This window comes from Parasteatoda tepidariorum, chromosome 7 (genome assembly GCF_982258835.1).
Source record: "Parasteatoda tepidariorum strain Cologne lab strain chromosome 7, Ptep-v5.0, whole genome shotgun sequence".
NCBI classification, from domain to species: Eukaryota; Metazoa; Arthropoda; class Arachnida; order Araneae; family Theridiidae; genus Parasteatoda; species Parasteatoda tepidariorum.
The window spans coordinates 63055988-63077652 of NC_141761.1; the positions used below are offsets into that span (position 1 = coordinate 63055988).

General features: G+C 28.0%; 1 protein-coding gene across 4 annotated transcripts in view; it reads left to right on the plus strand.

The window, feature by feature from the left end:
* Positions 1 to 2024: 2024 nt before the first annotated feature.
* LOC107456131 (uncharacterized) overlaps positions 2025 to 21665 on the plus strand; it is a 36565-nt gene continuing 16924 nt past the window's right edge. The window contains exons 1-4 of one of the 4 annotated variants that reach the window (XM_087167941.1): positions 2025 to 2164; positions 14271 to 14755; positions 17437 to 17754; positions 20687 to 20871. In XM_087167941.1, coding sequence (XP_087024067.1) covers positions 14278 to 14755; positions 17437 to 17754; positions 20687 to 20871 — 981 coding nt within the window. In that variant the 5' untranslated portion in view covers positions 2025 to 2164; positions 14271 to 14277. Of the gene's footprint in view, positions 2351 to 2423; positions 2781 to 2815; positions 3531 to 14270; positions 14756 to 17436; positions 17755 to 20686; positions 20872 to 21665 lie in introns of those variants that run through there. The other 3 variants (XM_087167938.1, XM_087167939.1, XM_087167940.1) reach the window with 3 other exon arrangements.

Genomic DNA, 21665 nt, shown 5'->3' on the forward strand with positions numbered 1-21665 from the left:
TCATCTCGTAAAATTATGGACCCAAAATAATTGTCAATTTTTCATTTCGTCTGTTGCCTCAAAATAATAACGTTATGTTCAAAAATAGTTGTTCGATAAACTTTTTTCTGCTGTTTCAAAAAATTACCCGTTTTGCTATTCCTCTTTCCAAAATATTGCAGGATAAGCTTTTCTCTGTTCTCCCAATATAGTTGTCCGATATTGTTTTCTTTGTAGTCCCAAAATGATTTTATATCTTTTATTGTGAAAATTTCTGCCACGAATAATTGACTCAAGCATTAAACCAGAAACAAACAAAGAAAAGATTAAACAATAAACTGTATATTATAACTGTAATGTCACGAAACATTAAGTCATAAAATGCATTTAAAATCTATAATTAATTGCAGCATTAAATAAACCCATTTGTCAGTAAAATAATAATTTTACAGCATTAATTTTAATTATTGGACTAGCTTTAGTTTAGTAATTAGACAAGCTTGAGTTAAAAGGACGAATATAGGAAAAAAATATTAACTCAAGTTTAGGTTACAATTGATTTTCACAGTTCCATCTCATAAGTCACTTTTCCTTTTAAATCAAACTCAAGTAAGTCCCGTTTTCATACATTTAAAACAACGAAAGTGAGTTTATCTTAATATTTGACTTAAGAGTCTTCTGATCCGGTTGCTAAATATAAGGAATCGTACCTTCACTTTATGCATAAGTTTCTCATCACCGATGAGTAAAATAAAATAAAATGTAAAGCTGGATTATTTTCTCAAAATATTAAGATGAATTTATTTTGTGTTTTCAGGTAAAGGTAATTTAATGCTTAAATTTTGCAACTGTAGAGTATCTTATATTCGATATGAAATTTAAGACTAAACAAATCAAATGCTTAAAAACTAATTGAAGTAGAAAACACCCGTATACTGTAAAAAAATTCTTGATTAAACTTTAGTATAAAGAATCGGAACTCAGGGTGGCGGTATTTTTTGTCATAAAATCCTTTTTCACTAGATTATGTTGTGGAACAAAATTAATTATTACATAATATTTATTTAATTAAAGTGATTCTGTGATTTTACGGTAAATATTACTGTAAAAATTACGGTATAATAGTTTACGGCAAAAAATTTATATTACGGTAAAACGGATTTTAATGATGATAAACCAGAAGTGTCGGTGCTTAATACCGGAATGAATTTGATCCGGAATCTTTTGCAGTGTAACGCCATAAAAAGCATCGTTATTTTATCGAAATTCAGCACCAAGAAAACAAAAGTATTCTTTCAATAAATATGAGGTTTTTTATTAGTTATATTTGTGACTATTACTAGATTTTTGAACAATAATTTTTTTTTCAAAAAATTTTTTTTTTCATAAAAATAAAATTATGTTTAAAATTTCATACATCCGTTTTAAGTTTCAGTGAAAAGTGAAGCGTTTTAAGTGAAAAGTTTCTTGTTAAATGTCGAGCGGAAAAACTATTTGTATCATATATTTAGGTAATAAAGATGAGTTCAGACTACTAGTGTTTAAAATAGATAGTCTTTTCTTATTCAATTTTTAAAAGAAAAAAAATTATATATATATATATATATATATATATATATATATATATATATATATATATATATATATATATATATATATATATATATATATATATATATATATATATATATATATATATATATATATATATATATATATATATATATATATATATATATATATATATATATTGTAAATTCCTCTTACAAATTTGTAATTAATATTTTTGTGCATAAACTAAAATTTCTGCAGATTTGAAATGTTTATACTGTTTTGAGAAATAATTCTGAACAAAAAAAAATCGAAGGAAACATTTCCCCGCCGGAATGAGACTTTTCCATTATTTCTTTTAACGTTAATAAGAAAACAAACAATTTCGTTTAAACAATGAGAAGACTGAATCGCCCAGCTGGTACTTCAACTGAAAGTACACATACACACCTCTTTTGGAAAAGAACCGTTTTCTTCAGTCGCGAAATAGTCTGCAAGTCTTATCTAATGTCACCATAGAGACTAAAACAAGTACGCTAAAAAGGGGATCATAGTCCACCTCAGCCCTGATAGGCATTGTTTGCTTTCACGTGACAACAGGAACCAACCGGGGAGGCTTGAAAATGACATCACCGTAAGTTGTTTCGCAAATACCACCATATTGAAAAAGTTTTCCCTTTAGCTTCCCTTTCCCAAATCTTAAGTCTCGAAAGTCGTCGTTCGATCTGTAGAAATTTATTGCTGTGTCCGAGTTGGCAGCAGTGACCAGGAATATCCGAGGAACTCTGAAAGTGCTGAAAATTGTCCTAATTGCAGATAGGTAAGAATATGGTTTCCTGCCTACTCGTACTGATACGGATAATCAGCAACCTCAGATTAGGGTAGAACAGCAATGGCCACCCAGAAGTTGTCTTCTAATCTAGGGCCTTTCTATACAGTTTCGAAATTATAATCAGCGTTGCCTAGCTGATACGAAAAGTTATCCACATCTTATCTAGCGTCTAATATTTACAAGACTGTCCAAACTTTTAAAGCTTTTATATCACACAATCTTCGACATTAAAAAGAGTCTTCCACATAATATTCGTTCATTAATAAAGGGTAATAATGAGTTTCGCGCCATCGAATTCAGTTAGGTGAAAGCTGAATTTATACCACCATCTTTGACGTACAGCCGCCATCATTTGCAAAAATACAAATACTGGACGGCACATTTTTAAAGCGAATACATCATGCCTCAGAGATTACAGGTATGTTTCAGATCAATATTTTTAAATTTCACTGTTGAAGGCCTATGACCACTGGTCAACTGATGTAGGCTTAAATGCTTTTAAGAAAACTTAGGAGGATAAGAATAAATAGGTGATGCACTTGTGTGGATCTGAATCACATTTGCCTGCGAGCTTTTGTGCTAACCTGAGTAGACGAATATCATGTCTTTCAGATTAAAGCAACACATTTCAGAGTAATATGTTTAAAGCCACTACAGATTGTTTTTGACGATAAGTCATAATAAGTTATTTATTTAGACGGAGCTTGTCCATACCAGTCCTTGCTTAGTTGAGCAAATTTTAAACAGTTTATCTTAAAATCATATAAACCCATTTTATAATTTCGCTGGAAAAATATTTATAAAAATGTATCTTAATTTTTAATGGTTTTTACAAAAATACGTACTAAGAGTCAACAAATAAAACAAAATCTACTGTCCAGAACAACGTCCGCTTAATTAAAAGACGCCCATTTATCTAGATCGACATTTCAGCTATTTGCAATTAAGCATCTGCAATTAAAAAATACCGTAATATCTCGTTGTTGAGGGTTCTGACCATTGATCAGTCATTAAGTCTTAAATATTTTACTTAAAAAAATTAACAGGAGCTTTTACAACTAAAAAGGATCAGATAATGAGAGAAAACTGAGATACTTTTATCCGTGCAAGTTCATGTTCACTTGCTCGAATAGATCATCGAGCAAATAACTCTCCTCTAAAATTACAGGTATGTTTTAAATTGTTTTTTATTTTTATTTATTTATTTACTTTAAAATTTTCACAATCCATGTCAGGATAAAGTATTTATTAAGCAAAAAAGAAAGTCAATAAATCGAAAAGAAATATGCTGCATGGTTTCACTGCTAATAGTAGTCCATGCTAAGAGGAGTACAGTATAACCTCAGACAGTTTTGATACCATGTAGTAGTGTGCCCATAAAGTCCTTGTGCCCTTTTACCTGTGACCAGGCCAAAGTACACCATGAATTTACGGACATTATGTATTGTAAAAGCATATTATTAACCGGTGATTTCACATGTTTATGTTTGATTGCATAAACTATAAATGACCAACTTGAAGTTGGATGTAGAATATTTTGCCCAAACAATGATTTAATTGTAAAAATATTTTGAGAAATTTGTCAAATATTTGCTAAAAAATAGTCTTTTTTTTCTGTCTTTATTTAGATTTGTTCTGTGTATCGAGAATAATTTTCTAAAATTGCGTCCCGCTTTAACGTGCATTCAATAAAACGTATTGAGCTTTGTACTTTATATATGCTTGTTTGTCGGTTTGTTTTTAAACTTCACGTCAGGAAATTTATAGGGTAAATCTAGGTTAGATGACCTAGAAGAGAGATGGTCAGTTTAAATATCCCCGATATCTGTTAATATATTGTAGCAGATCCTATTTCACAGGAAGCAATTTCGCTTGTTTATCAACTTACACAAAGCGTTGCTTTTCAGGACAACAAAGAGTATGTAAAATTCCAATATTTATTTTATTTAGGGTCAAATACTTTCTGTGGATTCAGTACTTGTTGTTTTTCAATATGTAGGGTTATATTTCTTTTTGACTAGTTGGACCTTCAAGGCAAATATATAGTCCAATCTTTGTCCCTGAGTAAAAAGCTAAATAATATAGTAGTGGCTTAAGGCTATAAATTCGACGGCCATCTCATCATTCAAATTTAGGAGAGAAGGTCACAAAAAATCAAGGAGTGATTACCACTTTTTATTAATGTGTATATAGAGACCATAGGGTCCTTATAAAATGTAAAAGTTGTTAGAAAAAGCAAGAAAATAAGATATATTTTAGTAAATTCGTATTCACTACCAAGATCAATATTTTCAAATGAATAAATCAAGTTACGAAATGCTTGGTTTCATTAATGGTTTGCTTTCGGTTTCATTATTTAGTTCTGTAATTTTAAGATGAAAGCTAATAAAAATAAATCCACAGCTTCTTTTCTTGCAATATTGAAAACACGTTTTAACATTTTTAATGTCCATACGAACCCTACTTACTACATTCCGATTCCACTGACCTTACATATTATCCGATAGAATCCTATAATTAACTCCCTACGCTGCTAAATTTTTATTTCTAAATCTATGGTGAAATGACCGGCAGTAGACTGTCCACCTAATTAACCCTAAAGTTTACGGTAAAGAACAATTTTTTACCTTTACTGTTTTTAAACCGTTTACAACTAATATGATTTCAAAACCATAAAAAAGAAACTTAAATGGACATTGGAGATAGTTTAGTAGCTTCATGTTGCTGCCATCAATGCGTGAATGAGAGTGTCGTATTCTAATAGCGCAGGGTCACAAATTGGGGAGTGCCGGGCACTGGATACTCTTCATGAGTAGACTACAACTCATGAAGAGTATCCAAAAGAAAGCAAAGCAAGACTACTTTGCTTTTATAGAACTTATATAGTTGGTATTTTCGATAAGTGCCACTATATTTCCTTAATTTTGTAAATAAAAGTACATCTCTGCGGAATATCTTAGTTCACGGCGCCAAAATAGCTGTATATCATTGAAGTGCTTAATGAGTCTTTATGTTGTTGTTTTAAGTTTAATATAAGAATTAAAGAACATCGATATAGCTCGACAGTTGTTGTAATTTAATTATAGATCCCTATATTTTAAGTTACGAACTTTGTATTAATTCAGAATCCCATTTAAAAAAAATTTGAAAAAAATCAAACCTTTTTTTAAAAATATTTTTTATTCCTTTTTAAACTGTATCAAATAACACTAGAATTTTCTGCAATAACACTAGAATAGGTTTTATTATAGAATTTGCAATTACTAAAGAACACTGGAATAGGGTTTATTATCTTATTTGAATTTGCAATGTTAGGGTTAGTACAATTTTGGTTGTTGCTTTAGATTTAGAGAAACAGCATGTTTAAAAGTTATGTGGAGGCGAAATGTGTGTTCATTTGCTATCGGGAGGATTCTAACCAATGACCTGGATGCTGTAACTACCATAGTTGTAAAACTCAGTCCAGGGAGAGTTAGAAAGCGTTATATATTTCATTTGCATAAAAGTTATTAAGATAAAGCGGAATAAGCAAAAAGTGGAATTAAAAGTCCCGTTCTCCTGACTAAGCTAATGGGATAATATTTTTCAAATTGTAACCTTTGTAATATTGAAATGGTAAAATAGTATGTCCATTGAGGTACTCACCATATAAAGCTTCATAACTCGCTTTGGATTGGGTAGTACAACTATGGTGGTAAGAGCATCCTATTTAGGATTCGGAGGTCCTTAGTTCGAATTCTGTCGACAGCCATCAAACATCTCTCTCATTCATTTCTCTCTCTCCAACTATTTTGAAACTATGCGTTTTTCTCAAAAAGGAGTACATGCTGTTTCTACTTTGAATACATGGGGTTTACAAATTCGACTATTATTTGTCTAGGAACTATTTTCATACATGTTTGCCCAATTTAAAAAAACCCTTTTCACAATATATTACAAACGTGTCTAAAAAAGTGAAAACCATAAATAATATATTTTTATTACATTTTATCTGCATAAATTGTTGATAATTCGATATTGTATCTTCAAATATCATCCTAATTATTATTCACAGTTCATCCTAGTTATTAATTACACTAATTTAAATAAATTAATTGCACACAATAAAAATTTTTTTATAAAAATTAAAAATATTTTACTTATTTATTTACTTTTCGATCATAACAAACTGAAAATACATTCTGTTATAATAGGTTCTGTTTGTTCCTTAAAATGTACAATAGAAAGATGGATCTTATTATAGGAATTGTATAGCTGTTTAGGTTTTACGCCCTTTAACTATTTTAAGCGTGCTTACTATTTTACTTTATGCTTTACACAAGAAATAAAAATATAAATTATCGAATATGTTTTACAAAAATTTGCAAACATTTTACTTACAAATAACAGTACATTTTAATAATACGTAATAAATTTGCTGCAACTTTCATAGGGTGTGAACACTAACCATATTTCCATTAAAGATGAACCATATTGCCATGCCAGCAAGAAAAGGAAGTACAGTAATATGGTGTAACTTAGCGCCATATTAAGGTTGCAGCAAATTTAAATTATGTTATGGTTCAAAACATTCGAAATTTTCTGTATACAAAGGTAATGTGGAGGAATTATAAGATTTGTAAACTATTTCTTTTTTAATTCCAGTAATTACTATTTTTTTTGATTTACAATTCTCGTATTTTTTATAGAACACTCACAGCTCCTTTTTTCTTTGTTTGTTCCTCTTTCATTTATTTTATGATCTTTTCTTCTTGCTCTACCATAAAACCGCCTTCTCTGACTAATCGTTTTACGATCTAAATTCTCCTCTCCACATCTTAGCACCCCTAACAGCCAACCACCTTTATTTCAAACATTTGCAATACGTAACATAATAAAATAAACCTGTGCTTGTTTTTATATATCCTTCTTGGTTCCGGATGCACATATTTTCCAATAAAACCCATTCATTTAATGCACAATATGAAGAGTGATAGCTGAACTTATGCAGCATATATGTACTGCATTATGTATATTTTACATAAAATGCTGATTCGCTAAATATACGACATCTATTGATTAAGTTATATACATCTATTAATTAAGCAATAATTCCTTATGGCAGTTTCCAAAAAATGTGAAAACGTTCTCCAAAAAAAAAAAAACATTTTAAGAAATAGGGACAAAACTCATCAGTATCAGGCAGCTTCAAACGGTGAGATGCAGTTTTTTGTTTTTTAGATTTATTTTGAATACATTTTTTTAAAATTTCAAACAATCAACTGATTATTTCCATTTATATTTGCATTTATCTATAAAATCATTCAAATATTTAGTTGCAGCTTCAGTTGCAGTTATTTCAACAATGCAACAAGTCTAATGTCTTTTAACGTATTTAACTCTCAAATAAGCTTTACATGCTATTATAATTTTTTATAATGATCTGTCAGAGTCAGAGTCTTTGCCCTGAGAGTTAATTTTAAATCTTCAGATAGAATTTTCATTACTTCTTTCTTCTTCTTCCCTTTTTTTTCTTCGTTCTAACATGATATTCTCTTAAATGTGATTCTTCCAAATCTCGCTCCTTAATGAACTATATATGATATTATTATATTTTTGATAGTTGTAAGACTACACTTGCTTGTGCTTTGATCAGATAAGCTATCAAATATTTGAATATTACTCAAAATTGACCTAGCAACTATGAAAAGAATTTCAACATTGATAATATTCTCTAAAATATCAGGAAAACATTGTTCAATGAACAATGTTTTCCTTTGTTCATCATTGAACATTGTTCTTCAACATCACACAAATTGTTCATCATACAAATTTGTTCTGGCACCATCGATTTGATTGAGAATAAAATAACTAATATTAAACAGAATTAAAAAGTAGAAGTAGTTGAAAAAATTAACACCTGAACAAAGTGAAAACGCTGCTTAGGTATAGTGCACAAGATGTTTTTCATTTTCTAATAAGTATATTTACTTAATTGAACATTATTGCATTTCCTAATAATTCTGCCTATGCATATTACCAAATCAAGTTAACTTCACACTTTCATTCCCTTCTGATTGTTCTTAAAAATAAAAATTTAATTGTTTGGTAGCAAACATTTCCCCAAATTTCTTCTTTATTTTGCATTAAATTTAAATTCGAAATCGAAATAACTTTTAGTGAATAATTATTTTTTTACCTCTCTTTTTGTACAGATATGTATAAAAATACGATTTATACTTCAAAAAATAAAACTCCAAAACACTTAAGATAATTGAATTCACCTCATTAAAAAAATACAGAAAGAATTAAAGTGAAAGATTTTGTTATATTTTAAAAATCTCTTAACTTGGTGATCATTAAAAACAATTACTAAAACACAAAAAATAACCTAAATCTTATATTATATTCATCGTTCAAGCAGTTACTAAAAATAAATTTTAAGAGTATTTGAACAGCAACGTTATAAATTTAAGGGTTATATATGATAATTTTGATTAAATATGAAAAGTAATCGCTTTCATGGTGATTTTTGGTGTGAAGTTAAGAGGTGGAATGAAAACTCTCATTGTTTAACAAATCCAAAATAATTTTAAAAAATTAATTTGAATTATATATGAAAGAATCATTAATCTAATATTAATAATTATTAATGATTATGAATTAGATATACATTCATTTGCAGATTTGTCTGATGATAGGTATTTAATTTTATTATAGGTGAGGATTATTTAAAAAACAATTTGTATATTAATTAATGTAGGTGGAGAGAAAGAGATAAAGAAGAGATAATATTGATAATAGATTAAAGCTACTTCTAATCATAATTTCTGCAAAAAAATATAATTAAAATGATGTTTTTGTGTAATAAATGTTTATAATATTTTAATATTTGTTTCAAATATATTTCACTTGTTTCTGTTTCTAATGTATAAAAGTACACTGTTGGAATTTTCTTTCTAAAATTACGGTAAAATAATCGGGAGTAGTCTGCCCATCAGATAAACCGTAAAGTTTACGGTAACGAACATTTTTCACCTTTACGGTTTTGACATCGCTTACAACTAGAAGGGTTAAGAAAACGTGAAAAAAACTGTATGTTTTTCTAAAAAATCCATTTATAACTATCATGGTTTCCAAACCGTAAAAAAGTTTATTTGGTCATTGGAGCTAGAATTTTTGTTTGGTAATGAACATTGGATTAGGCTAAGTTGCGATTTTTTCCCCCTTCAAATAAAAGTGGAATGTGGTTTAATTTGTTTATCTGGCTGTTTCAATTATCGTAAGAAATGAAATAGTCTAGAAATGGGTAATACTAGATTTTTTCGCGTTAAGTAGTTTTAGGGTGCTGCCATCTATGCGCAAATGAGAGCATCGTATTCTAATAGCGCTGGAAACTCTTCATGGTTTGAAGGGAATGAAGGTAACAGTGTGGTGTCTACACTCGGACTCACACCACCGATCTGTCAGTTATAGATTATCCCTCTGGGCTATAACATGTAACCAACTGCAAGGAATTAAGTGGCCTCATTAGGTGGGCCTAGATGGTGCGATAAAATTCTGGTTGTTTAACTGTATTATTTAAAAGTTGTTAATAAGATTTTTTTCTCACAGATAACAATTTGAATATAAAAGTATTTATGGTTATTTGACTGTTTCGTTTAAATATGGTAAAATAACAATTAAATAAATTATTATTTAACCATTTTTTTCCGAGAAATTTCCGACAATGTACTTGTCGCTGCGTCAATTAGTTTTTTAAACCCACAAATTTTATAGAAAAACAATTTTAAAGATTGTAAAATCTTATCCCAGATGCGTGCTTGGATACTTATTTTTATCATTCTTTTTAACTCCATAAATTTATAAAAGTTATTTGCAAACACTTGCGCTGTAAAATTAATTACGTAAAATGGAAAATTGATTCTTCATATCTGGTTCAAGGTCGTTACATTTATCCAAAAAGAGAAAAAAATAAATAAAGAAAATTTTATTAATAAATGCTTCAATATTTTATATTATTTTTTAAATTTATTTTCATTTAAACAAATTCAAGCGTTTAAAATGGTTAAATTTCACCATGCTTAAAAAAAATTTCGATAAAATAATTTCAAATTACACTTTAGTATTTTTAATTTAATTTTTTTATTTATGATTTTACGTAAATAATGTAAATTAACATGAAAATTCAACTTAAAGATGTTTTTCTGAAGAAAAAAAATAGCTGTCAATGTCACAAAATGCTCTCGAGTATTCCTTATATGCAATCAATAATAATAATAAAAATCAATAACTTTTTGAAAATATTCCTTTAGTGTTCTCCATTAAGCATTTTAAAAAAACGTACATAATATAAATTGTATTAAATAAAAGTAAAATATTGATTATAGATATTCGTTTATTCGTATATAGATATCCGTGCTTGTTCACAATCCAAATTGCTAGTCCTAGTTATTTACATTAAATAAACGATAAAATGTTGAGAAAGAGAAAACATAACTTTTTTGCAAACGTTATGTATTATAATTAATAACGTTGAATCTTAGGCATAGGTAAATCTTGACATTTTATCTCATTGTATATTGTATTAAATAAACATAGAATCATGTGAAAAAAAACTTATGTTTTTTGGTATACAATCTAAAATTGAATGCAATTCAGAAATGTGGATAAAAAAATTTGGGTTTTTGTACACATTACATAATATATTAAATAAAGATGAATTCCTTTGAAAAAGAAAATATTGACGGCTTTTTTTACACATACAAACATGTGATCTTAACAAATATGGAATCTTAATAGAAAGGTAAAATAAAATTTTTATTGCACATATTATAAATTGTATTAAATTTAAAAATCAAGGTAAAAGGTAAATGTGGATTTTCGGTATATGTTACGGTAAACCAATATTTTCCCTTTCCATGGAATTCGTCTTTATTTAATAGATTATGGAATGTGTACAAAAACCCACATTTTTTTTATCCATATTTCTAAATTAAATACAATTTTAGATTTTATACTAAAAAGCATATATTTTTTAAACGATTCTATGTTTATTAAATAGAATATACATTGAGATTAAATGTCAAGATTACAAAATACATTATTAAAAAAGGCTAAATCTCGATGAGCTTCAAATAAATGTAGATTTTTTGTGTGCACAATATAGATTGGATTAGACAAATGTAGCACCTTAAGAAAGGAAAAATATGAACTTCATTGAGCACATTGTATTAAATAGTTATTGTGAAATCTTGGGATTAAGCAAATATAGACCACTTCACTGTTTAACGCAAATTGACCTATCTTTACAAATTGGGAGCTGAAATTGAGACAATAGATAATACTCCGTATCGGATGATGTGTCAAATGCGTTATCGAACATTCGAAAGGAAAGCAAAGCTAATGCAAACTGGAATTGAATGTATGTTAACAATGGAACAGAGTTCGCACTTACCTATTATGACCTTCAAAATTCCTAAAAATATGTCATAATTTACTTTTTGATTTTCAGTTTCGTTGCTATGGTATCAAAACTGTGAATTTTTAGGAAATATTAGAAGTTCAAAGGAAAGATTTGAATTTAGATAGTGCATAAAATATTTAGTTCTAGTTATTGTTGCATGTATCTAAGGGCATTTCAATAAATGCATAAAATATTTAGTCCTAGTTATTGTAGCATATATCTAAGGGCATTTCAATAAATGCATAAAATATTTAGCCCTAGTTATTGTAGCATATATCTAAGGGCATTTCAATAAAGAATTAAGTGTAAAAAATTTCCCAAAAATAATTTAATACGAGCAAAAATCAAGAGAACTAGCAGATAAAATTAGACAAACCAAGTTTTTTTTTCTCGTAACGAATGATAAAAATACTGCAAAAGGTTTTAAAGAATCGTTTAGTGTATTTTAATGAGAAGTTAAGGGTAAAAAAAAGTGTAAAAATAATTTAGTATGAAACAAAAATATAACTACCTGAAAAAATTAGACAGAAAGTTCTTAAAGTTTCTGCACATATACATAACTCAATGAACGAAATTTGAATAAATTATAAAACTTTTTAAAAAAATTATTGCTATTGATAAAAGTTAATATTTTACTCTTGATTTTGATTCAATACAAATCATTTCAGAAATCATTTGTGCCCGTATTTGCTTTTTTGTTTACTCCCTAAAGCGTAGAAATGCTCACTTGTCTACATCTAGAACTAAAATCTTTCTGTTTCGTTCTTAAACTGTATAAAAAACTTATATTTTAAATAATAAGAGGTAGGATTTTTAGAAGGAGATTGAATCTAATGTTTAATTGTTAGTGTGTTGCGTATTTGTTTTAATATTTCATTCAATCTTTTATTTCCAAAGCATTTTTTTATTCAACTATGGCATTTTTTTATTCAATTACAAATAAGAAAATTTTAATATTTGCATTTATACATAAAAAGTGTATAAATTTAAATCAAAATGCTAAACATGAATTGTTTAATAATGTGCATTTATACCCATAAATGTAGTCCGCATTAGTATTTATCTATGTTTTCCATATTTATTGAAACAAATAGGATCCATATAAATGTGATCATAATGTGTAACATAGTAAATGTGTTCATAATTTGTTCATAAATAAGGTCGATTATTTTTCATAAATGTAGTTATGTATATTACAACACATAAATGTGGTCTACTTTACTTCTAATAAATAGGATCTACATTCGAATCTTCGTGTGTGGTCTTCCTCTCTAGTTAGCAATCCTCAAAACACAATTTCGATTCATTAATTTTAATAGGTTAAGAAAAAAGGAAAAGGGTAAAAAAAAATCTTGCTAGGCTAAATATGCTCAAAAAGACAATTGCAATTAAAAATTATTTAATTAGCCAAAAACTTGAGCTTTTATGCTTTTAGAAGCTATAAAATAAATTAACGTTGAAACAACAATAATTTTAATATATTCGATTATTTAAAATTGAATTATTTACAATAATGAATATTTATTTTAATGGTAAATCATTTAAACTATTATTAAATTTTTTTAAAAAAAAGGTTAATTTTTTTGTTTTTATTTGCAGGTGAAACAGAGCGGGAATATCTATTCCCATAGTCAAATATCAAACTTTTTTTATTCTATTTTTACTATTTTACTTTTATTACTTTTTTTTTAGCGTTTTCAGTCAAATATTAAGCTTTCACTATTTTACTCGTTTTTAATCAAACACTAAATTTTTATTTCTTTAAGTCTTTATGGCCATTAAATAAAATAAAATTGAAATAACAACTATTTTAATTTATTATCTCATTTAAAATTCAATTATTTGCAATAACGATTAATAATTTTAGTTGCAAATCATTCTTAGCCAGTGGCGTAAAATAATACTCTAACTGAAAAACAATATTTTTTTAATTATATTTTTTCATTTGCTGGTGAAACATGGTGGGAATATATATTCCAAAAATCAAACACTACGCTTTTATTTTTTTAAGGTCTTCCCTAAATTAACATTTAAAATAACTATTTTAATTTATTATCGAATTTAAAATTGAATTATTTACAATAACGATCATTAATTTTAGTTGTAAATCCATGTAAGCCAGTGGTGCAAAGTAATACTTTAAAAGAGAAACAATGTTTAAATTTTAGTTTTCTTTGACTTGTTTGTGAAACATGGCATGAATATGTTTCCAAAGTCAAATACTAAGCTTTTATTTTTTATTTAGTCGTCCTTAGTCAAATACTAATCTTTTGTTTTTTAAGCCATTCAATAAATTAACATTGAAATAAAAACTATTTTAATTTATAATATTATTTGAAAATGAATTATTTACAATAACGGTTATCTATTTTAGTTGCAAACCATTGTAAACTAGCGTTGTTAAGTGATACTTCAACAAAAAAAAAGGCAATATTTAATTTCCCCCCTCTTTTTGATTTGCAGGTAAAACATGGCGGGAATATCCGTTCCCTGGTCCGAAACACCTCCCCCACCATTACCGACCCCACCCCAGCAGCATCATTCCCGATCTACAGAAGATCTGAGTCAAAACTCACAACACTGCGATTCTACAGAAGATGCTTCCCCGACATCGGGCCGGCGGGGATCAAGATCACCTGCCGGCAGTCCCATCGTACATCACACGGCCGATGCTATCCAAATTGCCTATTCAGCTGCCGTGGAGTCATCGGGGGAGCCAATGACAGTCATTCGAGGTCTCAAAACTCTAAGTCCTGATCACACACAAGCTGGAGAACAATTAGTATATCAAACTCTAGGAGACAATAATGGCTTTATGGGACAGTATGGCGTCAGTTATGTTGGAAGTTATAGTCCGACACCGACTTCATCTACTCCTGGTGGATCAACATCTCCCTATAGTTATTTGAAAAGTGCTCCCTGTTACGAAAATGTACAAATGGTCCATGGTAAGAAATCTTATTTATTTTTTTTCTCTCTCTTACCAAACAAGACAAAGTTAAACAGAAATTAAATAAAAATCAATGATCAATAAAATGAGCATGTTTACTGTTAAAATTCCCGAATCAAAATACGGTAAAAAGTACCGTTACTCGGGGTGCCTGTACACTAGTATCCGGTTCCGAAGTATCCGGATCAACGTCCGAACCGTAAAATCCATTTTTACAGGAACATGTTACGGAACAGAAAATGTGATATGCCGTAATTTTTACAGTAATAATTACGGTAAAATCACTAGATCACTGCAATTAAATAAAAATTAATGTATAATATTTTGCTGTAAAAATGGATTTTATGAATGATGCACCCAGGATGCTGGTACTTTATGCTGGAATTTTTCGCAGTGCTGATCAGACAATTGAAAATTATGTAATATTTGGTTTATTAACAAGACTATCATCGAATTGTAGTAATAACAAGGGATAGGAAGTTGAAGACCTAAAATTTCTTTAAAAAAAACCTTAAAAATGTGAAAAAAAACCCTCTTAAAATCATCAAAATGACGTGAAATTGAGAAATAGTACCCTAAAAATGTTTCGAAGCAAACTTAATATTACTTTTCTTCACGAACGATTGTTAATCTTATATTCATAATTAAGTTTAAAAAAATGAGAAAACAATAAAAATAAATGTGTAATTTATGAAAAAATAAAATATAAATAAATAATAAGAATTTAGTAATTTTTCGAGCATGAACATAATTTTTAGAATAAAAGATTCAAGGGCATGATAAATGCACTGTATTATTAAATGTTTTTTAAAATTCTTAAAATTGAGAGAATGCCTTGTTTCTAAAAGCATTTTGAAAATATCTGTTCAACATCAAAACTTGTAATTGGAAGTTATTTAAAATAACAAGATTCAGTGCATAGCTTATAATAAATAATAAAGAAGAGCTTAATTGGTAATCAAAATACTTTTAAAATAAAAAATATCATTCAAAATTCATAAAAAATTATATAAAAAAATATAAAGAAATACATGAATCATCAACGTCCGAGCCCTGATAATAACATTCAAACTAATTTTTTTTTGATTGATGAATACAAATAAAAATATAAATGCAGTGTTAACATCATAATTGGTTAAATAATGCTGTAAAATTGTAAATTCTTTTCACATTTGACTAAGTTTTGTTTTATTTGCTCTAATTATTTCTGTTTTATTGGTAAAATATTTAATAAGAAAGAATTAATAATACACTAAACACCAAATGCACAATAACATACAACAAATAGGAACTAATAAAATGTGAAATACTCAATGGAAACGATGGATAAATGGTTAACATGGTTTTTTAATAATTAAAGCTCTATTGATTGATCAATTTAATTGCTGATGGTATTTAAAGAACGAGGATTTTATTATTTAAGCTTAGGCATGGTTCTAAATTACAAAATGTTCATAAATACTGTTAACTGGCTTAAGTTTTTCCTGCTTTGTGAACCATTAGAAAACTGCTTTGTAAATAAAACTAGTAGAAAATTGCTCAGGTTTTTCCTGCTTTGTAAATAAAACCCGTAGAAAATTGCTTAAGTTTTCCTCTACTTGTAAATAACAAAATTTGAAAATTGCTGACAATACTACATCCTATTAACAATTTTTTATAAATGAATGCTAAAGAAAATACCGCACAGCACACACCTTTTAACAACTCAGTTTGTTTTTAATAAAAATAAAACTATTATTGTGACTAAGTTTTCTCAGATAAATCGTAGAAAACACAGACGCTTTCCATAATTTACATCGAGTATTTCACTGGAATTCAAGCTTCCTTTTTGAAAAAAATTGTGATTTATTTGAGCATATTTAACTTGTCCTATATATAAATTTAAAATAAAGTACAATTTAAAAAAAAGTTGAATGTAAAAATAGACGTCATTTTTGGGTAACTTATTAAATTGTTTTTGAATATTTTTTTTGTTTTCATTTTTATGTAACCCGAATTGTTTTTTTTTCCGAATTCTTAACACTTGTTTATAGTCAGTTTCTAAACCCCTTTTAAAGTAATATTTTCACAGATAATACACAATCAATTTTCAAAGAATTTTTATTTAGTTTTTAATTGTTATTTTTTCGTACATTTTAACAGAAGAGATGGTTTTTAAAATTTTGATTTGTTGATATTTCGACTAAGTTAATAGTCAATGTCTTTAATGCCCGTTAAATTAGTTTATTTTAATTCTGTGATACTATTGAATCAATTTTACAACTCTTTTTCTAATGTTCCTTTAGTTAGGCTGTTTATTTACCTTTTTTTTCATTTTTAGATCTTGATTTTTCTTTTTCGATACAAAATTTTACAACTTTTATACTTTTATTTAAAAAATTTAAAAAAAAAGCCTTTTTTTTTGTTGAAGAAGCGAACTACATTGAAGTTTTACCATGGGAGAGACAAATCACTTGATTCCACTTAATTAATGGTTACTGAACTTTAGGTATTGCCACATTTCATCAAGTTTGAGATATGATAAATTTATGCTAATTTTATTGTTTTTAATAATGTCTAATAATGTTCTGTTAATGATGTTAGTAAAAATATTAGTAAAATTAACATTGCTTTGTCAACAATGTTAATTTTACTAATATTCTTTACAAAATTCCGATCAACTATTTTTTTTTATTACAGCTTATGAAAGTGACAATCCCAGAGCCATATCTCCACAAAGTGTTGTATACAGCCCAATTTTTCAACATCCTTCACAAGAGGTGAACTATGCTAGCACTCTTCCCATGTGGGGCGCTCTTAACAATAACAACGCAGGCACTTATTCAGGCTTGGGAAGCCCCATTTTAGAGAATAATGAAGTGAGCGCTAATGGAAGGGGCAGTTATAGCAGTTACGTAAGCTCACCTTACTTACTGACGTCAGCAGAGAATGCTTGGTCGACTTTACCTTCTATGACTACATCTTCGTACCTACAAGATGGCAGAAGATCTCAATATAGTAAGCCGTTAGTACCAAATAGTAGTAAAAATTCAAAAGTATGCTTTTAGTACTGAATAATAGTAAGAATTTAGCAGTTGGACGTTACTGCCAAATGAAAATAAAAATTAAATAGTAAGCTAGTACCAAATAACAGTAAGAATTCAACAGTAAGCTGTTAGTACCAAATAATAGTAAGAATTCATCAGTAGGCTCTTAGTTACCAAACAATAGTAAGAATTCAGTAGTAAACTGCTAGTACTAAATAATAGTAAGAATTTAACAGTAAGTTGTTAGTACCGAATAATACTAAAAGCTCAACAGTAAGCTGTTCATACTAAACAATAGTAGAAATTCAGCAGTAAGCCGTTAGTACAGAATAATAGTGAGAATTCAACAGTAAGCTGTTACACTGCAAAAAAATTTACGGTAAAAAGTACCGACACCCTTACTTTTTACTTGAATTTAATGTGGAATTTTTGTACAATGATAGCACAAAAATTATAGTGATTAAAAGTGTAAAACAAGATGATAATTCTAGCAATTGTCGCATGAATCAACATTAAGCCATTAATTTAAAGGGAAGAATAATAGAAATAAAAATTAAATACGCTAGTAATACTGTCATTAGCAATACTAATTCAACGTTAAACCATGAATACAAATGGTAGGAAAAGGAATTCCAAAGAAAGCTGGTAATACAGGTAGAAGTACTACAAATGGTAGCAGTCATAAGAATCATAATACAAGCCACAAATAGCAATACTAATAGCAACACTTATTTAATACAAAGTCGTTAGTACAAATGGTAATATAAAATGACAGAGAAAGTAATAAGAAGTAATAAACATTCTAAACTAAATTGGTAATACTATTAAAAGTAATTTAATTCAAAGTAAATCTTTTTGTATTAAAGGTCGTATGAAGAATACCTAACTAAGTTGATAATACTGATTGTAGTAAAATTAATTCAGCCTTCAACTGTCAGTACAAATGATGGAAATAAGTATTCAAACGAAAGATGTTCTTATCTTAGAAAGAAATACATGCGCATAAGCTTTAATTCTAAAGCAGAATCTCATAAGCAATATCTCAATATTATAATGAAATTACAACGTTTACGCTATAGCAGAATCCACTGGAATACAGTAAAAATGAAATTATCACAATCAGACGTACACTTTTATAAAATGCACGTATTTATTAACTTCACTATTGTAAAATAATTTCTCTGATTTTCTTTGTGTTTTTTTAACAAAAACATTTATCATAAATTTACGATTTGTGGTAAAAAAAATCCTATTGTTTAATATTAATTGATAATTAAGTATAGTTTCTTCCCCCAACAAAACTTTAAAAAATTATTTTTTTGATTTTTTTTCTTTAAATTGCATTCGAAATCAAATAACAGAGATTTGAAGAACGTTTGTAAGCAGTAATTGTGAGGAAAGCCTATTTCTTTTTTTGTAAAAAAGGTAAATATTTTTATTTATTTTCGTTTATCTATTATAGACAGATAGCTTGAGGGTTTACTTTAAAAAAAAGATTCTGATTGCTAGTTTGTTATGAATTATCGTTATAAAAAAAGAAGAAAAAAACATTTCTGCAATTTAGCGAACATACTTTGAACTCTGTTTTTTATTTTGTCCTCGAATTTATTTTTACAAAAATTTACTTAAATTGATGGAGGAGAAAACAGTGATACATTTTGTTTTATGCTTTACGCTTTTTAAAATGCAACACGGATTTTTATTAGCTCCCATTTAAATAAAAATAAATGAATCCTGAATATTTTTGTACTGGATTTTATTTTAATCATTTAATACGAATAATATTATGAAATATTTTTTCTTTGAAATGTTTAAATATTTGGCTAAAATATAGTCGAAAACTTTTTTCTACTATTCTCTCGATGGGTGAAAATATTATTCAAATTCGCTTATTAATAACTTATACTTCACCCATTGAAATGAATTTCATTAATAAAAATTAAATGTATTAAATAAATGGCAGTTTTTAACTTCTTGCTTTTTCAATTTACACCAAACTTTAGAGAGAAGTTACATACTTATCATCTCATAAATTTAATTATTTCGATATACATAGAGTGTTTTGTAATCTTTAACCTTGACAAACATATTCTTAGAATGCTTTTCAAAATTAAGTTAAAAAATACACACGTTGAAGGTTACGAATGAATATTAAAGAGGGAGAAAACGGAAAATTTTATCGAAATCTGACGATATATTTTAGAGAAAGGAAGGATTAGAAATATCAAAACCTGTTTGATTGTCGGATAAATTTAAAAATGTTTTAAGTAATCGTCTATCCACTCTTTTCTGCTTCCTCGGATACAGTGGTTTAAATTCCGCCTTCCTCAAAGGTGAATCGTCTGATTTCGATGCCATTTTTCTTTTATCTTTGTTTTAAAAATCGTTATCTAATGCTTAATGATATTTAGTTTATGATTTGCAAAGTTTTTAAGATTATATACTAAAGACAGTGATTAAAGAATAACCCGGTACTTCGCCTATCCCCCATTCTTGGGAATAACACCCGAAGGTACCAAGATAGAAACAATTTTGATTTTAAAAAAAGGTACTTGTGTGAAAAATATTTTTAGCATGAGATAACGATTCTAAAAAAAAAACGGTTTGTATTTCCAATTGGCATTGAAAAATTTATGAATTTTCAATTGATATTAAAAAAAAAAAATCAAAAATGAAATGCTTCAATTTAGTTTAACACTATATAATTTAACACTTCTCGAAGAAATAATTTTTTCTTTATAGTTTCTAGGCAATAGGCAAACACAGCTTCGAGCTCACTTTGTAATGTCATGATCTCGTATTAAATTTAATGTGCTTCCCAGACCTAATCCTTGCTAACTTTATTTCCATCTTGATATTGATGAATTGTGGGTCTGAAATTATATTCGTCTATTATTAATTAGGTGATCCACCACCAGAATATGGTAGAATCAGTGAAGCAATACAGCATCAGTGTGCGATGTGTGGCACCACCGACAGTACTCCTTGGAGAAGAGACAGTACTGGACAGTATGTGTGTAATGCTTGTGGGATCTGCAAAAATGGAATTACCTCTAGGGCTAGTGCTATAAGGCCTCAAAGAAGGCTGGTAAGACATAATTCATTATTGTGTATTATCCCAAAGGATGTAACGTAAAGTAACAACCATTCTTATGTCTTTATTCTAAATCAATACGAAGCATTGAGGATAAAAACATAAATTTTTTTAGCTTCTTATGAGCCAGACTAAATGCAGAGAATTAGAAAATTAATTATAATTATTGAAATAAATGGTTTATTTTCCCCATTTATAGTATTTTTGAATGAGTAAATTTTTTTGATTTTAATGGCATTTTCTTTCGCGTATTTATAGTGCACTGCCGAATAAGTTGCTCTCCAATTTTTTAATTAACTGTAATTAGTTAAATTGCACTGATCTTTACGATATTGTAAAAAATTACGGTATGAAGTACCAGCACACTGTAAAAAAATAACTGTAAATTACATAGGAAAAAAGCATACTTTTCACAGGAAAAAAAAACTATTTAAATATAAATACAGATCTTTTTAATCGTTAACCATGCATTGCAAAAAACTCCCGTTTTTTTACAGACTTTCTCCGTATCTTTGACAGTTTGAAGCTGTTTTTAACAAAACAGTTTTTCCTTATTTTCCACTCAAATCATAAACAGATTAAAACTGTCAATTCTAATTCTACTTTTTGCCATACAGTTTTGCTTACTGTTATCTTTTTTCAAATTATTTTACGATTATTTCCTATATTTGCTCTAGCTTTTCAGAAATTATTTTATGGTTTTTAACATAAAAGTAGTATTTTATGTTAATAACATATAAATAAAATTGCGATTTAACTTCATTGTCCAATTGATATTCAACCTGATT